This window comes from Cotesia glomerata, linkage group LG3 (assembly GCF_020080835.1).
Source record: "Cotesia glomerata isolate CgM1 linkage group LG3, MPM_Cglom_v2.3, whole genome shotgun sequence".
Classification (NCBI taxonomy): Eukaryota; Metazoa; Arthropoda; class Insecta; order Hymenoptera; family Braconidae; genus Cotesia; species Cotesia glomerata.
Window position 1 is genome coordinate 4,653,000 of NC_058160.1, and position 21,773 is coordinate 4,674,772.

Sequence of the window (21,773 nt, forward strand, 5' to 3'; positions counted from 1 at the left end):
TTTTTTTCTTGGAATGGTAGCTTATTAAGTCTACTATTATTATCAACACATAAATTGGTCAATAAACAACGTGAATTTTTAAAAATTATTAATTTATCCAAACGCGTCGAATGGTTCAATTGACCCCCCGCTCGGGGGCAATTGAACCACTGCTTGGGGTCAATTGAACCAATAATATTTAAAACTCAAACCTGAACTTTTAATAAATAATATATTAATTGTTACTTGCTAATATTACTGTTGCACATTTTTAATGCACAGATATTATATTAAATAAATTAAAAATGAATTTAAAAATAATTTTCATTATAAATTCTGTTCATCAAATTGTTAGGTTATTTCCCTGAGTATTTTTCACGTAGAGTCAAGATGCGCGCGCATGTCCCATGCTTCTCCGTATGGTTCAATCGTCCCCGGGACTGCTGGTTCAATTGACCCCATATAATTTTATAACAATTGATAGTAAATAATAAATAAATAAACTATTATATCACTATGAACAAAGTTGAGGATTATAAAGTATAAGTATATACAACTACTACAATTCAAATTTTATCAATCAATTCAAAAATTGAAATATTATTAAACAATTTGTCACCAGCCGAAAAAACAGTTAACATGCCTAAAAATAAGAAAATCTCAATTTTTCAAAATTTATTAATCGCAATGATTTCAAATTTTGATCATATCCGAGTTTAACATATTAGAATCTAATTCTAAGAGCATGAAGCGTTTTTTCAATTTTTTCGATTTTTTAAGTCGAGTGGTTCAATTGACCCCCTTCTCCCCTACATAAGTTTTGGCTGATTTTCATATATATATATATATATATATATATATATATATATATATATATATATATATATATATATATATCAAGTATACTTGATATATATATATATGAAAATATATATACGCTAGGTATATTTTTTTAAACTTCGATTGTGTTTTTTATCAGTTATACGATACATATTTCACGTATAATAACATTACTTGGAGCGTATATTTGAAATATATGAAAATCAGCCAATAATTATGTAAATAATAGTATATTACACCCCTTGGGAAGGAAAATAAGAAAAGCCTCAGATCACATGTAATTGTTGGCCGAGGCGAAGCCGAGGTCAACAAACATATGATCTAAGGTTTTCTTTTTTACTTCCCAAGGGCTGTATAATATTTTTTTGTCCGAGGAAGGAGGAAAGCGGCAACTTTGTTTAGCGTAGTGAGACCAAAGTTGCCACTTTCCGCCCAGAGGGCAAAAAAATATATTTCAATTGTATATTTTTTATAAATAATATATATTTTCATGTATTTTATTCATATTTGACTTATATTTTCTTATTATTTCATGTATACACCATTTATATCTGAAAATATATTTGACATATAAATTTTTTCCCAAGGGCCTTTTATTAAAGTTTTATTTTATTGCTGAACTATGACCAAAAATTTAAAGAAAAACGGGACTAAATGTTAATTGCACCCCTCATGTGTCGCATTATTCTCAACTTGTCAAAGCGAACTTTAATTTTTCTAATTTCAAAAAACTCATATTATACTCGTGCATTATTCGAAAATTCTCAAGATGAATTTTTTATCATTGATAAAAATACAACCGTTTGATTTTGTCTTGAAAAATTATCTTGAACGTGTTTCAAAGTGGTTAGATTAAATAATGAAAAGTTATCTTAGCGAATGTAATGACTAGTACATGACTTCAATATCTACATACGTGTTCAAAGTGAATAGAAGTTTTGTTTGTTAAGTAATTTGGCTTCACGCCAGCAAGTGTAACACCTCTAAGAATTTTCTTATCTTCATGCGAATATCGATGGATGTATATGCATTAGATATGATAAAGTATACATATACATAGCTTAACTATAGGCCGTTTCCGTTAGTTTATAACCATTACCTCCCTAACGAGGTACGTTTTCGTCTCTATTTAGTCAGCTATTAATTGGCTGGATAAGCGGGCTAATAGTTATTTCAGAAAATATTAAATCTAATCTTCAATAGCTTATCTTTGTTTTACGACTATGACTTTTTTTATGCCAGATTATTATCATTAAATTACCATCTGTATCGCTTTTTTGAGCGCCCATTTATTTTTAAAAACCACCAGTACTATTTAAAATTTTAATATATTTTTACAACATTGTATTTTGAAAGCTATCTTTGGCTTACGTTTTTTGCCTTCAGCTGCGCCAATGAAACAAAAAATAAAAATAAAAGAATTTATCGAGCATCTACCTATTATTTGCGCTACCGTGAATATTTCACTGGGGATACATCCCAATTCTCTACGGGTTAATAAATGTTCATTCACTCCTCGATGAACTTGCAATTGCAGTGCCAAATTATCTCAATCCTTCCCAATTCTTTACTCGTTTCACGTTTATTATCCACTAAAATAATTCATAGCTGTTGAACCATTTTAGTACTTCGTACTCAGACTTTATCTACGCCGAGAGAAAAATATTATCTTCACTTTGATTCTATCACTTTGTTTATTATTTTTTGTTTTATTCATTTTCTTTTCATTTGTGTTTATTATTATTATTGAAATTATAAAAACTGTACTAATATTTGCAAAGTATAATTTTACTATAAAAATCGGGCATAATTTTGTATTAATAAAATCATTTACATTAAAATTCAATTTTTTATACTAAACTTTTGAATAATTTGAAAAAGTTTCACTGTCATTTCTTCAAATATGAGAGCCAAGATTCAATTTTCAGCAATTTTAACAAAATTAAAAAGCATTTTTTTTTCAGCAATTCAAGCTTAATAATTCTAATAATGCAAAATTATTTGATAGAAAAAAGACTTTAATTTTTTAATTCGGGAAAAACAGTCGCAATTAATAACTTTATTTTTTAATTTAAAGTAAAAAAAAAATTACGATAATTTTTTTTTATGATTAAATTGTGACAGTAAATTACTTAGTTAAAAATAATTAATAAAAACAAAATTACATTTAAAAAATACACATGTTATTTTTTATTTCGGCTATTTATTCTGTCTATACAATAAATAAGAATAATGCATTAATAAATAACTAACATCAAAAGCTCAGCAAATTCTATTCAAAGCTAAAAAAACTATTCTATCGTATTTATTCTTTCCATTTTAGCCATTTTCAGCGCCTCTACCTTTCTGATAATATTGCATACTTTACGGGCGTTTACTTAAAAAAAGGAAATCTCAACTCAAAGCTGGTTGGGTATATGCTCTAGAGATGAAGTCGAAGTGTTCTTTCGGATATGATGGATGAAGAATGAGGGTTATAGCTGAAGTTGAGTAAAGAGGGACTATATAGTAAACCGGGCCGTACCGCTAAGTACTCAGAGAGTAGCAGAGAGCTTCTCAGAGTGTAGAGTATATGAATGAAAGAAAATGAGAAAAGCGAAAAATATAAAAAATCATATGCATACTCCGGCTATTTTCATGGGTATAATAATAGAAATAATAAAAAAATTAATCTCAAAAAACTTAAATTTTAATTTCGGGAAAATTATTTTTTTGATTAGAATTTTTTAATTTACCGAAAAATGAAAAAGCACTCTTTTCTCATTTAGAATCAAATATAATCAACAGTGATGTTAATTCATTTAGTACAAGGGCTCACGAAGCATTTATCATTATTCTTGGTTCAGTTATTTTCAATCTGTTGAGAATTCAATTAATTCAATTCATTAGACCGAATCAATTAAATCTGCGATTCCAATCCAAGTAAACTCAATTAATTTTTCATTCCCACAATCTATCTACATTTTAATTTACTTTTTTTTCCTAGTTATTGATCATGAATTCTACAAGTGACAAGGTCGACAAAAAAATTATTTTAATTTTTCAATTGCCGATTATTAATTACTTCAATAAATGAATTCGATATAGATAAATCTATAAGTAAGATTAAAAAATAATCTTTCTTTGGTGTTCCGTCTTTGAAAAATTTTAAACTGCCTTCTTACTAAAATTTGTATATTTTAACAATTCTTAAAGAAAAAAATTATTTTACTTGAACAATTCGATGTTTAATTACATTTTGAAAAAGAATACGTTTTTTTTTCTTGACAAAAATATAATTTTCAATCGAAAAGAAAATTTTTTGTATAAAAAAACTTGTAAAAAATTTTGATAATTCATTTTAATGGAAAGTAAAATTTTTATTGAGGCTTATAAAATTTTGAGTTAAGTTAATTATTTCAAAGATTTTTTTTCATTTATAAAACATTGTTCACACCATATAATAAATCGACCATAACTTCTTTGAAATTAAATTCAAGCTAAAAAATTCGAGCCTCGACGTGGCCTCTCGTATCGATAAAAAGCTTTTCACGTAAAAAAAGCTCTCTCACCCTGTTCTATTGCCAACAGCCGCTGAATCCAGCTTTCTACCCTACTCTCTGACGCCCTGACACCGCAATAACATGTCGGTAATATATTTTTCCTTTCACACGATAATAACTAAGTCGGCAAAGTAGGTTCACAGAGGAAAATTTATCAACTAAAATGTTTTTATTAAAATTTAGCTTTCAAATGAGAACTGGTCAATAAGTTCCAACGGACAAATAATTTTTTGTTTTCGAAAATTTCATTGATTTCGAAGAATAAATAAACTAAATCGATGAGTAAAGTAAAGCGATTAGCTCCTACGATTAATTGAATGCAATAATTTTATGTATGCATGAATTAATAAGCTAGTAACATGAATGTTACTTGCATTACTAATTCATGCATATACTCATATACATATAGTGTACACAACAGTAAAGAGAAAATATGTAACACGTTATCCAGTAAATTGAAGCAACATAACGTGTGTTGTGTTTAAAGTATCTGTAGTATACTTTAACACAAGATTATGTTTAGTCAAGTGTACAACGACAAGAGATATTTTTTCGTATTTACTCATTCATATGCAACGTACAATGAAAAGTCAATTATAACTAATACGACTTCAAGTTATTGGATTATTTTTACTTGTAGTTTTTCTGTGTTGAGAATTATTTATTTTAAACCTTTCATATGTAAATATTTATATTTGCATTACGTGCGTTTGAATTTACTACTTACTCTTAATGGGAATATTTTTTATTCATTCCAACACCCTTTTACATTTAATTCTTGAGTAAAAAATTTTATTCTTATTTTTTGTCAACTTCTAAGAAAATTTTGGTTTTTTTATTTTCGTCATATTTTATAATTTTTGGAAAATAATTATGAGTAAAATTTTAAAAGTAACTTACTTCAATCTAATTTGAAAATTTTATTTAGAATAATAAAAATTTTTTTCTATTTTTAATTAAAATGATTCAGTTGTTACGAATTTTTATTATAATTTATTATTTTTTTAGATTTAAAATTTTGCTGTAACATTCTGATTATATTTTAAAAATAATATGACTTAAAAATGTTTGAACGTTTTTTGAAATTTTAAAAATAAATGAAATTCTTGATATTTAAATTTGAAGCCTAAAAAAATATTATTTCTACTCAGATTTAAACTTTGAACAAAATTTTTCTACTTAATAGTCTTTGAGTGAGTATATGATTCCAGTAGTTCAACATTGAAGCAATTAGACAAGATGCGTATTGCATATTTCGTTTGATGCTCAAACAGTTTATTAATATATTGATATTTAATATTTACCGAGCATAGCAAATAGTCAAAGCAATACTGTATTTACAGTATTTATTTTAATTGCTTTCTTTAATTAAAAATAGTAAATTTTCATTTTGAAAATTTATAATCTGCGTACTTTGCGCACGAGTGAAAATTTATAAAAAATCACTAATAGAATAATAATGATTAAATAGATAAATTTATTGTATTGTACGATTGAATTACATCAAGGACAACCGTTTCTACAATAAATTTATCTAAATGAAAATTGACAATTTTTAGACAAGAGGATATCGAACGTGAGAGAGCCACCGATACTTGTATTCCATGCTTTTAATTTGTCTGCGGTGTTTTATATGTATTTTCTATGTATATTCGTTTCGTTATTTGTCTCGTAGTTTTTATATTATTTTTTTTTTACTTTGTTTATAAATACTCGTTACCACAATTGATACTCGTGGACTTATTTAAAATAAATTCAAATATAAAATATGAAGTGATATTGTTTCAAACAATAATAGTGGGTACAAGCTTTGAAATATTGTTAAATTGAATGAATTTATTGAACCAAATTTAAAAAGTTTTTAATAAAATATGAAATAATAACTTACTTTATGAAAATTTCAATAAAATAATAATAATAATAATATTAATAATAATAATAATAATAATAATAATAATATAATCGTAATCATAATTATAATTATTACTATTATTATTATTATGATTACGATTATATTATTATTATTATTATTATTATTATTATTAATATTATTATTATTATTATTATTATTATTATTATTATTATTATTATTATTATTATTATTATTATTATTATTATTATTATTATTATTATTATTATTATTATTATTATTATTATTATTATTATTATTATTATTATTATTATTATTATTATTATTATTATTATTATTATTATTATTATTATTATTATTATTATTATTATTATTATTATTATTATTATTATTATTATAGTTTTATTATTATAGTTTTAAAAGACACTTAGTTGATTACATTAAAAACAATATCGATATATTATGATCTATTATTATTATTTACTAAGATAAAATTTTCATAGTTTCATAACTTACAAAAAATCAAACAGTTCATATTAATTTTTGATTGATATATATCTGTCACCTTAGGCTGTTAGATGCCAAGATAAAAATCATGAGAGTTTCGTAATAAACAACTGAGAGAAAATAACTAGAAGATAAATATCCGGAAGATCAAGTAACCCCATAATAAAAACAATTTATATTGACATGTTTGTGATCATATAGTACTGATTTTCTAAATTATTTATATGATTCAATTGTAATAAGAAATTCTTGTACATCATAATCCTCATTTACTCATATCAATAATTTACTTATTCTTTCGAAATCAATCCTATCGATTTTCCACTTCATGTGTGATATAAAGTATCAACTACCAATTAATATTCATCTCACAGAATTTACAACAAATAATTTAAATACTGTATTATATTTAACTCACAAACACTGTTCATTAATCGAAAGTTTTCAGAGCAGTTATAAAAAAAAAACAATCGATTTATATTTTCGTTCTTTATAAATATTCAGTATTTCGTGTTCATACCTCTTGTATGACACAAAAAATTTCGGTAAAATTAATTATCGACCTCATACTAACCGAACAATAGCCTTTTGTGTCCCGAATCGATGCTTGACAATTGAACTCGTCGAACAACAAAAATTAATTAATACAATTCACATTAACTAGCATGAGATCATGTAACGATAATGATTATGATTGTGATAATACATAATCAATTGCATAATAACAACTAAAGAGCATGATATATAAAGGGAGGTAATAAAAATTTCTAATTAGCAATATATTAATCAATCATTAATTTTGCATAGTTGAGGACATTTGACATTCGATTGATTGTGCAATAATCAGTCTAGTATTCTGTCCTTCATAACGAAGAGTAATTACCCATCGAAATCGATTTACACATGGTCACAGCAATGCTATTACTCCAGTAATCAATAATGTCAACAATATTCTTTACTATTTATTAAAAATTTTCATTTTCATTTTCATCAAAATAATTTAAATTCTCATACTTTACTTCGATTTTTATTCCTATTTTTCATTTTATAGTTCTGCGAATTATCAAGATATATAATAAAAATTTTCCATTAGAATAGAATTTTTTTACATTGAATTTAATTCGACAATTTTACGTCGCTATAAATTCAATAAAGATTTCAATAATTTTCTCACAGGTATGAATTCTTTTTTACTCCGAGTATGAATCAATAAATTCGGATTACAGAACTATGATGCGATTGCAGTACATATGTATAAAATAAGACCTCTTATGTATAATATGTCGTATTCATAATAATAATAATTATTATTATATGCAAGATACGTATATTTGATTTCAAGACGAAGATTAATAACGCAGAAATGCCTACTTTGATATTACAAACTAAGATATGTGCAAATAAATCCTCGATTACTGTAGACCAATAAAATTTCGGAATCAACGATAATAATTATGTTTGTACTTGAAATATTGTGCAAAATTAATATTTTCCACCACACAGTGTGCGAGTGAAAATAAATAGTAATATAAAATTATTGTATGTTTTGCGTATTATTAATTGGTGAATAAGCTCTGATAAAACACACATGTGAAGCAGAGAGAAAATTGATAGTTTTTTAATTAAATTTCTGTTGTTTTCTTTTAATTGGTTGTGAAAAGAGTCTTTTTGAAGATTTAGTAAGCTTTGTTTTTGTTTTATTAAATTGTTTGAATGTTTATTTGCCGTAATATTAAAACTTGCTTTTGTTGGATTAACTTGGAACACTGATTGAATATTTTACATGCATTTATGAACTGTTTAATTTTTTTTGTAAAAAATATTACAAGTATTTAGTAAAATTTTAATATTTGAAAGTAAAATAAAAATAATGGGTTTTAATAAGGAAATATTTGTCAATTATTAATTATAATTATTATTGTTGATCTTATACATGGTTAAAAATAAAATGCAAGTTTTTGGAAATTTGGGTAATTTTTGAAAAAAGATTTAAAATTTTTAATATTTTACAATATTAACAATATTAAAGTAAAAAAAAAAAAAAAAACAAATAAATATAGGAAAAATCTTAGAGATAATTTTGAATTTTATTTAACAGTAAATTTTGCTGTCCAAAAATGAATAATAATTAAATTTTCAAAATTTTCGTCTATTTTGTACTACAAAAATATCAATATATTACAAATTGGTCAATAAAGTTAAAAAAATAATGAAATATTTCAACTTTTGTAAATAAAATTTTTAATCTTGAAAACTTAAAAAATTTTCAGAAAATTTACACATTATTTTTGAACATCGTAAAGATCAATAATAATAATAATGAAAAAATGTTTGAGTATTTTCATGTTAAACATAAAACTTTTAAATCACCTATCTTAACGGATCTACTCCTGGGATTTTCATATGAAATAGCTTAACCCGAGCTTTCTGAGTGAAAATAACGCGATGAGGAAGTTTTTGAATTAGTTTAACAGTTACAAAATTAATTAAAGAGATCTGATTATGAAACGAAGCGCGAAAAATAAAAAAATAAATAAAATGTTGTTGTTTTTTTTTTTTATAGTCAGCGGAATGAAAACTAGTTTAAACTCTTAGCGATATCACATTCAAGTAACTTAACAGCATCTGAGCTTGCAATTTATCTCAACGTAAAGAGAAGATTTAATTTCAGTAAGTGACTCCTCTTAGCCACATTAAGTGCATTGACAAGTCTGTTGCTTGACAGAAACGACATATTATTGAAGAGCTCTAGAATATATATTCAACAAATCCACTTTTATTTCGAATATTGTTCAGTTTTTTTCATCCTTTGTATGGTACGAAAGTGAATTGAAAAGTATAAAAATAAAAAAATTTGGAGTTGACTTTTTACTGGAGTAAACCTAGATGTTCAGTTGATCATCTACTTGAGATTCAATTTTTTTTATTTTAAAAATAAATTGTCTAATAAAAAGCGGTAGACTATTTTTAAATCAGATTAATTTTTTATATCTGATTTTTTTCAGTATTAAATATATATTATTTTATTTTTTATGAATTCCTAAAAGTTAAAAAAAAATCTAGAAGTTATTTGAGGTCACGCCGCATACTTATAAATTTAAAAATTGTAAACAAAGATTATTTTTGTATACTTTTGACATAACTAGATTAATAATAGATGTGATACGACAACACTAATCTCTTTTTTTCCGTTCGAAAACTATTTAGTTAATTTAAAAATAAATCGCATGATATTCAAAAATTTATTGACTATGAATTCAACCAGCTGGTTATATATATATATATATTTTTTTTTAATATTAATCATTGTCATTAGAAATTAAGGTATCAATTTTTTTCATATTTAATTTTGTAATCAGCGGAGATTAATCTATTTTTATTGTCAATAATTTTTTAACATATGATAAATTTTTTCTAAAATATAAATTTAAAAGTAATTGATGAAATAAAAAATATTCAAAAATTTTTTGTCGATTCTCGTTTGACTTCAAAAAATTTCAGTCATGATTAATTTCAAGCAGACGTTTAATAATTTTTTAAATAACATAAAATTAATAATTAAAAATTTTCAATATCAAATTCTTCAACTCGAAAAATTAAAAATTTTTCTATAACTGATTCATTCGAAAAACAAAAAAATAAAATTAAAATTTCTACTAATTATCATTGTCAAAAAAATTTATAAATATTAGTCAGTTTATTCGAGTATTAAAAAAATTAATTACCCATAAAAACACAGAGATTTTAGATAAATGTAATTTTTTTCTTAACTGGAACTCATCGAATAAAAAAGTTATTTAAGTCTGAAAGTATGTGCTTAAACTCTTTGAAAATATTAACTGTAGCATACAACCCCAAGTAATCCATTTATTAAAAATTTATAAATAGAAAAAGCAGTAACTAATGCTTCTCAGTTCGCTCAACTCTATAAATTGTTGAATAGATAAATCCGATATTATATATTATTACTCATGACCCCTGAATAATAAATTCAATGAGCCTTAAATATTCACCCAGCAAATACCCAATGCAGAATTATTTAAAATGGATTAAAAATTATTAAAATCAAAACCTCTCATCGACTTAAATTATTAAATTCGTCGTATTTTAATGTCTCTTATCAAATTATTTATCTAATATACTAATCACTTAAATAATAAACCTCATAAAATAACTTCCTCACTTCTTGTCCTACACAGAAAGAAAAGTTTCTTGACTGGAGAACAAAATTCTTGGCTCAAAAAAATTTTCGGGTGCCTGAAGGAAGACCGAAGTTGTGTTGGCCGAAATAAAAATTTTTCTTGAAATTTTATTCTTGGTGGAAGTAATTTATTCTTAATTCAAATTATCATAAATACTTGATACAATAAATTTTTATATTTGATCAAAATTTTTAAATACTTTAGGGAAGCAGCGCCACCTACTTCAGCTGAGAAAAAAATTTTCTCACCTTAAAAAAATTTTTCTCTTGAATATTTGATACCCATTTTATATTATTTTAGCGTGCAATTATACATATTGAATGAAAAAAAATGATTCAATATTATTTGATCTTCTCATTTGACATGTTAATCAATAAAAATATTCATGAAAATTTACTTCTATCTTTATATTTAATTTTTTGGAGCAAGAGAGAAATTTTCTCAAGACAAGAAAATTTACTTCTATCAAGAACTAAATTTTTTGGAACAAGAGGCTGAATTTTCTCAATACAAAAAAATTTTCTTGACAAATAAATTTTCTTGGATCAAGATACGTATTTCTTAAGAGCCGGTCTCTATGATTGCAGCTTTTGATTTCTCGTCTAAACAAAGAAGATTTTCGAAAAAAACGCTCAGCTACGTAATAGATTTTTTAATTATCTATTTTATAGCTGAGCGTTTTTTTCGAAATTCTCATTTGTTTGAGAGAAAAACATAAAACTGCAATCAGCTTTATCATCACGAGTGCAACAAGGATAGTACCGTTTCTCGCCGTGAGTGCGACGCGAGAAAAAGATGGGATCGGCACTTAGAGCAAGAAAATTAATTTTGTTGGAATAAGTGAAATTTCTTGGGTCAAAAAAAAATTTTTTTTTCGCTCAAGAAAATAATTAGGAAGATAAATATTTTCTTGGCTCAAGTGAACCATTTTTTCTGTGTAGTGAATAAAGAAAAAAAAAAAACTATCTTTCCCTTCTTTTCGAGTACTTTAAAACTTTGTTTTGTTTTTAAATTAATTATAAATCATTCGTTAACTACCGCGCCTAATTAAGACATCAAGTTTCTGCATTACCGTAATATATTACCTACGGGAAAATAATTAATGAGTTACGGAACGCCAACTGATACGGATATTGGACCTTTGCAAGCCGAACTTGGGTTCCCGAGAGTTAGTAATATTAATAAAATTATTATATTAATAAATTAATTAATTATAAGTAAAATTAATAATTAGTTATCTGGGTAATATAATCATAACAATAAATCCAAGATCCAGGAAAATGAAATGATATGCAGGAGTATTGAGAGGATATACAGAAATTAGATTTAAATATAATAAGTTCAATTAAATGCTAATGACATGGTTATTAATTGGTTCATAATATATTAAATTAAATAAATAAATATCAAGCTAGAAAGATTAATAATTTACCTGTCGAAATTGACGAATTCCACCATTGATTCGCAATGAATCAGCGGCGATCCCGGCAATCCCATCACCAGGTTCACGTAATTGACGCAAAGATGCACTCGGTGCGGTGTTTGAGTGTAGAGGACAGTAACATCCTGAACAACAGCACGCTGATGCTTCTGGCTGAGAACTTTGTCTTATTATTCGAGTACTTGGCGATGTTGTCACCAGCACTGGAGGTGGTGGTGCTTGACACGGACAACAATGGTGACCACTTCTTACACTTTCCCTGTAATTTATTTATTTTATTAGTTTCAGTTTTTACTTATTGGATTATTGAATTTAGCAGTCAAGATTTTTTATAAATTAAGTTAAATTATTTAAAAAATTTTTTGTGAATAAAAATTATAAAAATGTAACAAAGTTTGTAAAAAATTAATAATGAAAAATTTTTGGAAATTAAAAAATCTTTTGATTTTGAAAATAAACATCTGATATATGATAAAAATTTTTTAAAAAATACTTATAAAAAAAATTTCAGGTAAAAATATCAATGAAAATTTTTTTATAATTTATTTTTTAAAATAATTAAAAATGATCAGTTTGTTGATTTAAATATAATTTTTTTTTTAATTATATCAAAAATATGCCAACCTAAAATTTGTTTAGATTTTTTTTACTAAAATTAAATAAGTCGAAATAAAATTCTGTAAAAATTTAGGATAAAAAAATTAATAAAAAATTTTTGGAAATGTAAAAATATTTTGATTTAGAAAATGAACATCTGATATTTGTCAAAATTTTTTCAATAATTAAATCTTTATAAAAAGTTCCAGATAAGAATATCAAATAAATGTCAATGAAAATTTCTTTATATTTTTTAAATTAATTAAAAATTATCAGTTTGCTGATTTAAATATAATTATATTAAAAATATGCTAATTTAAAATTTGTTTTTATTTTTTTTTATTGAAATTAAATAAGTCGAAATAAAAATGTGTAAAAATTCTGCTAATTTCAACATCACAAGTGTTGTTTAACAATGAGGTTAAAAAATTTTTAACCTGTTTTTTCTGAAAATCAATGAATATTTAAATAGTATATTTTGATAATTAATAAAATTATAAACCATGGTGTCCAAAAATAAAAATATTAGAGAAATTGATGCTAAAAAAAATGTCGAAGATTACTACTGCGTTGACAACTATGTTCGCAGAATAAAAGAATAAATTAGATATCAATTTATGATTGTTATTAAGAATGTATACTTTAAGATTAAAAAAAGATTAAATTAGACATCTTATAGAAAACTATAATAGGAAGATGTAACAACGTTGACACCGACCGTCACTCCAGCAAGTCAGAGCCAATTTGCGAGTGCAAGTGCAAGCTGATATATTCAAGCCTCCAAGCTCCGAGTTTTTTAGCGACGCACAGTGCCAGAAATTAGAACTAAAAAATTAAAAAGTGGTGGCAAGTGATGTAATTTATTTTTTAAGTGAAAATAATTTTTATTTCATTTAATATAATTTGTATTTAATAAAATATATTATAATTTATACATTTATTAATTTTTAAATCCAAATATTGATATGAAATGAAAAATATGACATTAAAGTTAGCAGTCACTTGACAATTTTTTAATTTTTTTAAAAATCAAATTTGTTCCGAAAAATTATTATTATTTTTAAAAAAATTGCATTTTTAATTTTTCAAAATTTCTACATGTCAATTTTTTCTTCTAGTTTTTTTTGCTATAATTTATTTGTTAAAAAAAATTTTTAAATTAATAAATGTCTGCTAAATTAATTTTCATATGAAAAATACAAAGATAAATATCTTAAATTTTGAATTTTTAATAGCATTAAAAATTTAAAAAAAGTAAATAAAAAATTTAATACGCATTTATAAAAAATTACTTTGCGCAAACCAATAAAAAATGTAACATACAAACACTGAGTGCAATTTTATTAAAAATAAAATTTCTATGCAATAAAAATTTTATTAAAGCATTTAAGGAGGTCTTTTTGCTATCAATGTTAAATAAAAAATATTAGATTACGCATAAAATTAATTTTTATCTAATAGTTAAAGTCCTTATTTATCTATTAGTAAAGTTTAATTTAGTCTTTACCGTGAAAATTTTTGAAAAAAAAAATTTTTTAAAATGTTAGTATTTTTTCCGAGTCTTACGAGAAAGTCAGACCTTAACAACTTTCTCGAATTATGGTATTAACTACCGATTAGATGGGATAAAAAAAAAACTCAAAATAAAGTTTTTGAAATATTCAGGTTTCATTTTTTGCAATAAAATATATAGGTTGCCATGGAATATATAGAGAAATTAAAATTATAAAATCACAAAAAATTCTCAAGCAACCTACATTAAAATGAAGTCAAAACATTTGGCAACGTTGCGCAGCGCGCAAGCTTCAGACCATTCAATAAATTCAAACTAATTTATTTATTTACACTGACTGCAAAAACTTAAACGAAGTTAAGGTTGTATTGTGCAAATGAAAATGTAAACAACCGAAGTACAGCGTTGCCAAATCACGGACAGGTTACTAGCAGCTGATTTGAAAGAGTCAAATTAATTTTTGTATTTAACTATTTTTTTTTTTTATTTTCAAAATTTCAACGATCAATGCCTCATATACTATTTATTTTGTAATTTTAGGAATTTCTATAGGTCTTTTATTTTAATTTATCGTATATTGACTACTACAGTTGTTTTGACTCAACTGGAGCGAAAGGACTTCCTTAAAAAAAATTACTAATATAATAAATTTTTTTATTTGAATTCTGCGGGGTTTAGTGCCGCGAGCGGGAAAGCGCGAAACCTGAAATACAACGGGATTGGCTATCGAACGGAGCTTCCATTTATCGATTATTCCATTCGACTCTCGAACCTCGGACGGTTTGGAGGGAAACCGGTGTCAGGGATCATGTCGCAATTGTTAAATAGTATGTATAGTATTAGATGCTTCTCTGCGTGAATTTTTGAATTCATTCGTTTCTTGTCACAGAATTTAAAGTATAATTTATTACTCTTACTATTTTAAATATATATAGATTTAGTTTTTTACTCGAACAGTAAGTCGACGTGACGTTTCGGTAAATTTGAGGATTTCAGAGTCAAAGCATAAAAATTTTTCGGGTGAGTGATATGTAATCATAGTCGTAATCGATGATGAACGACTATGATACTTGGAATAATAAACAGGAAACAATTGTTTTATTTTTTAAATAAAAAAATTGTTGAAATTATTTAAATAATTCGAGATTTAAAATTTTATGATGATTAATTTAGCAGACACTCGTTATTTTGATGATGAATTTTTATTCAAAAAAATTAAAAACAAATTAAAATTTTTTTTGAATGATGCTGAAGATTTATATTACTTTGAAATTAAGTAGCAGACATTGAAAAATTATGTCATTAAAATTAGCCGGCGTTCAACAATTTTAGATTTTTTTTATCAATTAAATTGAAACAAAAAAAATATTTTTACAAAATTGCACGGATAATTTTTAAAACTTTCTACACGTGAAATTTTTTTAAAATTAATTTTTTTAAAATAATTTTTTCAGTGAAATAAATTCTAAAAATTTTTAAATGTCGGCTAACTTTATTGTCATGAAAAATTTTTGGGTTTTATCTTATGAATAAATTAATCGTTGAAAATTACTTTTGAATTTAATAATTTTTGAATTTTTTTCTCAATTTCACTGTCATTAAAATTTTTAGATTTTCTTATTAATTATTTTAATAAATGTACAAGCCAATTACATTTACAAATTATATTGAATATTTTTTTCTTTAAATTATATATTTATTAAAAAAAAAAAAAAATGAAAATGAAGTTAACCGAAATTTCAAAATTTTTAGAAATTTTTTATTGAAAAAATTAAACATTAAAAAAAAAATTCACATGTAAAAAACTTGAAAAACTGTAAGTGCAATTTTTTATAAGTGTCTTTTTAGTTGTAATTTAATTAATAAAAAAAAATCAAAAATTTTTAGACGTCTACTAACTTCAGTGTCATAAAATATCAGGTGTCTGCTTTTTTTGGTCTTATGAAAATTTTGTAATGTTTTAAATAGATCAAACTTTAAATATAATATGATATATAAACCAACGGGCAGCAGAAAATGTTTAAGCCATTTTTTAACAAATAAAAATTTATAAATAAAAATATTTTTTAATTCCAGATGCCAAAATTCCAAAAAGCTATAAATACAATTCTTTTTTTTCTATTTTCTTTGTATGAATTAATTTACTGAAAACTTCTAAAAATTGTTAGCTGTCTGCTGATTTTAATTTCATAAAATAATAATTATTGATGAAATATAAACTGAAATCAGCAATTCTTAAAATATAAATTTATATAAAAAAATTTTTTTAAATAATTGTACAAGAATTTTTTTCAACTTTTTAAGAGTTTAAATTTTTTTATTATTTTTTAGAGTAATTTACTCGCGAGAAAAAAATTAAAAAAAAATTGTCAGGTGTCAAAAATGAAACAATTGTTTCATGTCTAGTTTTTGAAGTTTTACAGTCATTAATTTAAAATTCTGACAAGCTTATTTAGCATGAAAAAAATTTTTTGCTAAAAATATCGACTTGCTTGCTAAAATTATTAAAAAATTGCCTGTCTGACATTTTTAGTATCACGATCAAGATAACAAGCGTTACAGTTTCTGCCAATTGACAAGATCTTGATCTATATCAGCTGCCAAGACCTACATCATCCGGTCCCGGCGGAGAGATAGCACTTAATAAGAGATGATTACTTGGAGACACTTAGGGCAACCCTCTTGCAGAATATTTTCAGTGAGGTATGTTGGAACTTTCTATTTATAATTTAAAGCAATTTTTTCGCTCGCAAATTCAATAATTTAATTGACGTGAAATTCCGATTTTATTTTATTAAAATAAAAACTTTTAATTAAATATTGTTAATTATCGTTTACATTATTTAAACAATCGATAATCACTATTATGGCTTACTGGATAGCGATCCTCGCTTTGTAATCGACAATTTCAATGAATTTCATATATATTCAAAAATATTTTTTAATGAAAAATGGAGAGATTATTGGAGCAGAATTCCCGGGTTACATTAATTAAGATAATCACCGCAATGTGATAAAATGTGACATCGCTGCTGGTAAATTTATTTAACAACATAAATATTCTGTCCCTCGGAATGTAATAATACAGACCGTAGTCAGTGAATAAATACCAGGACTATAAAATGATACAGAGATTAGCAGATATTTGGCAACTTCTTTGTCTAAAAAAAAACAAAATAAAAATTTTAACTCTACAAATTAAAAAATTGCAATAATTACCAGAATTCGAAAATAAAAATTCGACTGTTTAAATATTTGACTTTCATTAATAATTTTGAAGCAAAAATTCTATCGCAGAAATTTTTTCATAAATCATAAAAAAAAGTTCCGTCAACAGTGAGCAGTCGCTTTTAATTCATTCAACATATGAAAACTGTCGATTAAAAGTTATAATTAAAATTTATAACACAAGCCAATGATTGAATAATTAAATCCTACTCTTAAAATTAATTAAACCGTAAAAAAAGACACTGTATTTTTTCAATTAATTATCTTTTATAATTAAAGTCTATTGAATTTATCCAAGAAAGTAAAAGAAAAAGTTTTTATTTTTCTTCTTGATTAAAATAAATTCTCAGTAAAGTACCTGACTAAATAAATTCCAATTTCTCAGTGATATCACGAGGTGAAATCGCGATAAAAATATTCGATTATCTATTTGTATATTGAGCCAAAAATGTCCGATGTATGCTACCATATATTACATGGTTTATTAAACTTTCGCGTTTTGATCATTTGAATGATTACAAAGATAAAATTGATTTCCCGACGGATGTATCGTAATGCTTAAGCTACTATTGCTCAAGTAACTGTTACACACGATACGATGTACGTTTTTCCCGTTCCCTCGAGTGCGTTTGAGTCGATTTATTCATGAATACCTCAGTATATCTTCAAACAAAATTACATTTTGTTACTTCACTACTATACATATTTTTTTTTTTGTAAAAATAAAATATCTCTCGAGGTGTCTTTTTAGTAATTATTTTTAATTGCTGTTATTTTTGACGCTTTGTAGTTTTTAATTTAAAAGTAACAAGGAACCTTGGACATAGAATACAAGTCGAGGACATACTTCTGCCCGAGAATTTTTCTTTGTTTGATATCCAAATTTATTTTTACAGAAAGTGAAGCTCTTATGATTCTCGATTACAACATTAGTCAAACTATTTAAACGTGCAAGTTTATTTGAACTCATTCAAAATATTTTTTTTTGTACTTTTGAATCGTTTTTCAATCAAATTAGAAATAATTGGAAAGTTATTAACGCCAGTGTAAAAATCATCTGATATCATGATGAGGTTCATTATGAATATCATAATGAACCTCATATTTTGACACAAGTATGAGATTCATATAAAAGCCATATCAATATTCATTTCACACCCGTAATAAGTAAAATACTTATATGAACGAATTTTTTTTAAGTAGATTAGTAAAATTTAAATTTTTTCTGTTAATCAGAGGAAAAGTATAATAATTGAGAAGACAGTATTTTTATTATGCACTATACTGTTAAACTACTTAATTTTTTTTCTTGATTTTCTTAACTTAGAAGAATATTTTGAAAAACACTATCTTGGTTTAAAATAAATTTTTTACTGATAAAATTATTTCGTCTTAAAATAATTATTTTTTATTTTAAAAACAATTTAGATCCTCCTAAAAATTTCTTTAACTTAATTAATTTGCATTATTTCCTGTATATAGTTATGACTCAATTTTATATCACGACTTAAAAAGGCTAACAATATCACTATGATATCATTATGATTTTATGCAGATATAACCATCACTTTATTATGAATTCATGTTAATACCATGATAATTTCATAATCAAATTACTAGAAATTTTCTTTCTCCAATAAGAAAAATAAAAATTTTATAATCTAGTTAAAAAAAAAAAATTTGTTGCCACAAATATTTTACTTATTATGATATTCATAATGAATCTCATCCTAATATCAGATGATTTTTACACGGGCGTAATTTTGTATTTTTTCACTATTTTAGATGTTTAAAATATTAGAAATATTTCGTTTGGCTTTATCGATTCTTTCTACGTTATATAGCTTTATAGCGTATGACATTGAGCTTTCAAAAATTTTTTAAAATATTAACTTATGAAACTTTGTAAACTTTGAATTTTTTCCTTGAATTTGCTGTAGGCCGTTAGTTTTTCTGCAAAATAGTCTCTTAACTTTTTTATATAAATATTTAAACTCCTAAAAAATTTTTTTTATTAGTACAGCTACAAAATTGAATGAAAAACAAACTTTATTTATTATTTAATTTTTTAAAAATTTTATTTCTTACAGAAAAAGTATTTCCGTATTTTTTTTGAAACTAAAATGTTATCCCAGTTCGCTAAATTAATTCCAATCAAATGAACCCTTTGTACGTAAATCAACAACTGTTATATTGATCTCTATTCAGTAAACTAATGCAGATTACTGTTGCAACATAACAACATACATTGAAAGAAAAACAAGGAATTTATTTGTATAGTAAACTGAATGATCATCAATTCAATTTAGTAACTAGGAACTATCTGCACTTGAAACTTTCTCGGTAATTGAAAATCTTGTATTGGAAATTCACGAAAGTAAAATTTATCGAAAAAAAATATTACTTCAAGTCGACTTTTAAGTGTAATATTTTTATTTGATAAAAGTTATTATAAAGTATCAGAAATTATGAATCTAAACTTCTGAAAATTTAATAGTTTCAATAAAAATAAATTTTTGATAACACAAGTACATAAGTTTGTTGACTTTTGCGATGGGTTATATATTTTATTAGTTAAATTCTTGCAATAAGATACAAAATTTTGAATAATGTAGTTTGATCAGCAATATGATTCTGCTGTAAAGTACGATACACGTAAAAATATACAGAGCGTAATATTCTTTATGCAGGATGTATTGAGATCAGTAAATTTACGATCTACGTTCCGCACATGTTGAGCGTTGACTTGAATCGTTGAGTTGTAAATTTTTTTCTCGCTCTGTTATTATTATCTCTTAAAGTACAATATTGCTCTACCAATGGATTGTTCGTGAAGGGAATATTGCTCTTACTCCTATTCACTGTGCAATAACTAAGAAATATTATTCTAGTGTGTATTGTGCAGTGCATGTTGCTAATTTAGCTATCAGAATCTGTGAAATATATATTACGTGCCAGTGTTAATTAAAATTGTTAAGAGTTATGGGATTCAACGTTCAGAAAATTGCTACTCTAAATCTTTATTTTGCTACAATTTACATTTTTTTTTCTCTTCTCTTCATATTTGTAATTAATACGGGAAAATATTTCTGGGAATTCGTACAAATGGATCTACTAGTTATCAAAATTCAGATGAAATTGTAAAAAATCGGTTGTAATGTTCTAATATTATAAATATATGCATTATAATTCAATAATATATAACGGATAAACTCAACAATTTATTAAAAAAATTATTATTAAATTGCAGCCTTATTTTTTCTGTAATTAATTAATAAAGGTAAAAAGTTTTCCTAAATATATTTTTAATTTAATTAATGTTTTAATTTTTAAAGTTCAATGTTGAAACTTCTAATAAATTCTAAACTTTTTTGTGAGTAAAAGTTCAGCTTTCCAGTTTGAATTATTAAAAATTGAAATAAAAAATCATTAAATTCAGTAAATGACCTTTCAACTATTTTATTTTCAGTCTCAATATAATTTTTATAAAATTGCAAACAAATATTTTTAACCAAATAAATTTTTTTTTTAATTTTATCTTCAATTTTTGTCTAAAAATTTATCAAATTGACGAGCTGGGAGTAAAGCACTACCTCTCGTGCTCCGCCCTATGAGACGTGCAAAAAAAAAATTACCTTGAATTATTTAAGGTAGTATCGACGATACTATCTTCAAATGTCAAATTAGAAAAAGAAAGACAGATAATTTTTTACTAGTTAGAACAATCACATAAACTTAATAATCTTAGCAAGAAGAAATTTCATTGGCTCAAGAAAATTTTACTTTATCCTAGATAATTTTTTTCTTTATAAATATTTTCATGGCTCAAAAAAATTTATTCGGAAGTCAAAAATTTTTTATAATATTTTTGTATTAATGTGCGAAATTTTATTAAATTCTGAAAGGTAATTTTATCAACCGTACTACGTTAAAAGAAGAAAATGAATTGTGAATTTTTCCGTCAGTATTGATTAAAAATAATTTAAATTAATTTCTGCCCTAAATAAAAAATCGACGTTTTAATTAGCAAATTGTCTAACTCCATTTTAGAAAA

General features: G+C 24.5%; 1 protein-coding gene across 2 annotated transcripts in view; it reads right to left on the reverse strand.

The window, feature by feature from the left end:
* Nucleotides 1-21,773, reverse strand: part of LOC123260754 (small conductance calcium-activated potassium channel protein) — a 230,617-nt gene that overhangs the window by 165,704 nt on the left and 43,140 nt on the right. For both annotated transcript variants that reach the window (XM_044722044.1, XM_044722045.1), the window contains exon 3: nucleotides 12,373-12,640. In XM_044722044.1, the coding sequence (XP_044577979.1) occupies nucleotides 12,373-12,640 (268 nt within the window). The remainder of the gene's footprint in view (nucleotides 1-12,372; nucleotides 12,641-21,773) is intronic.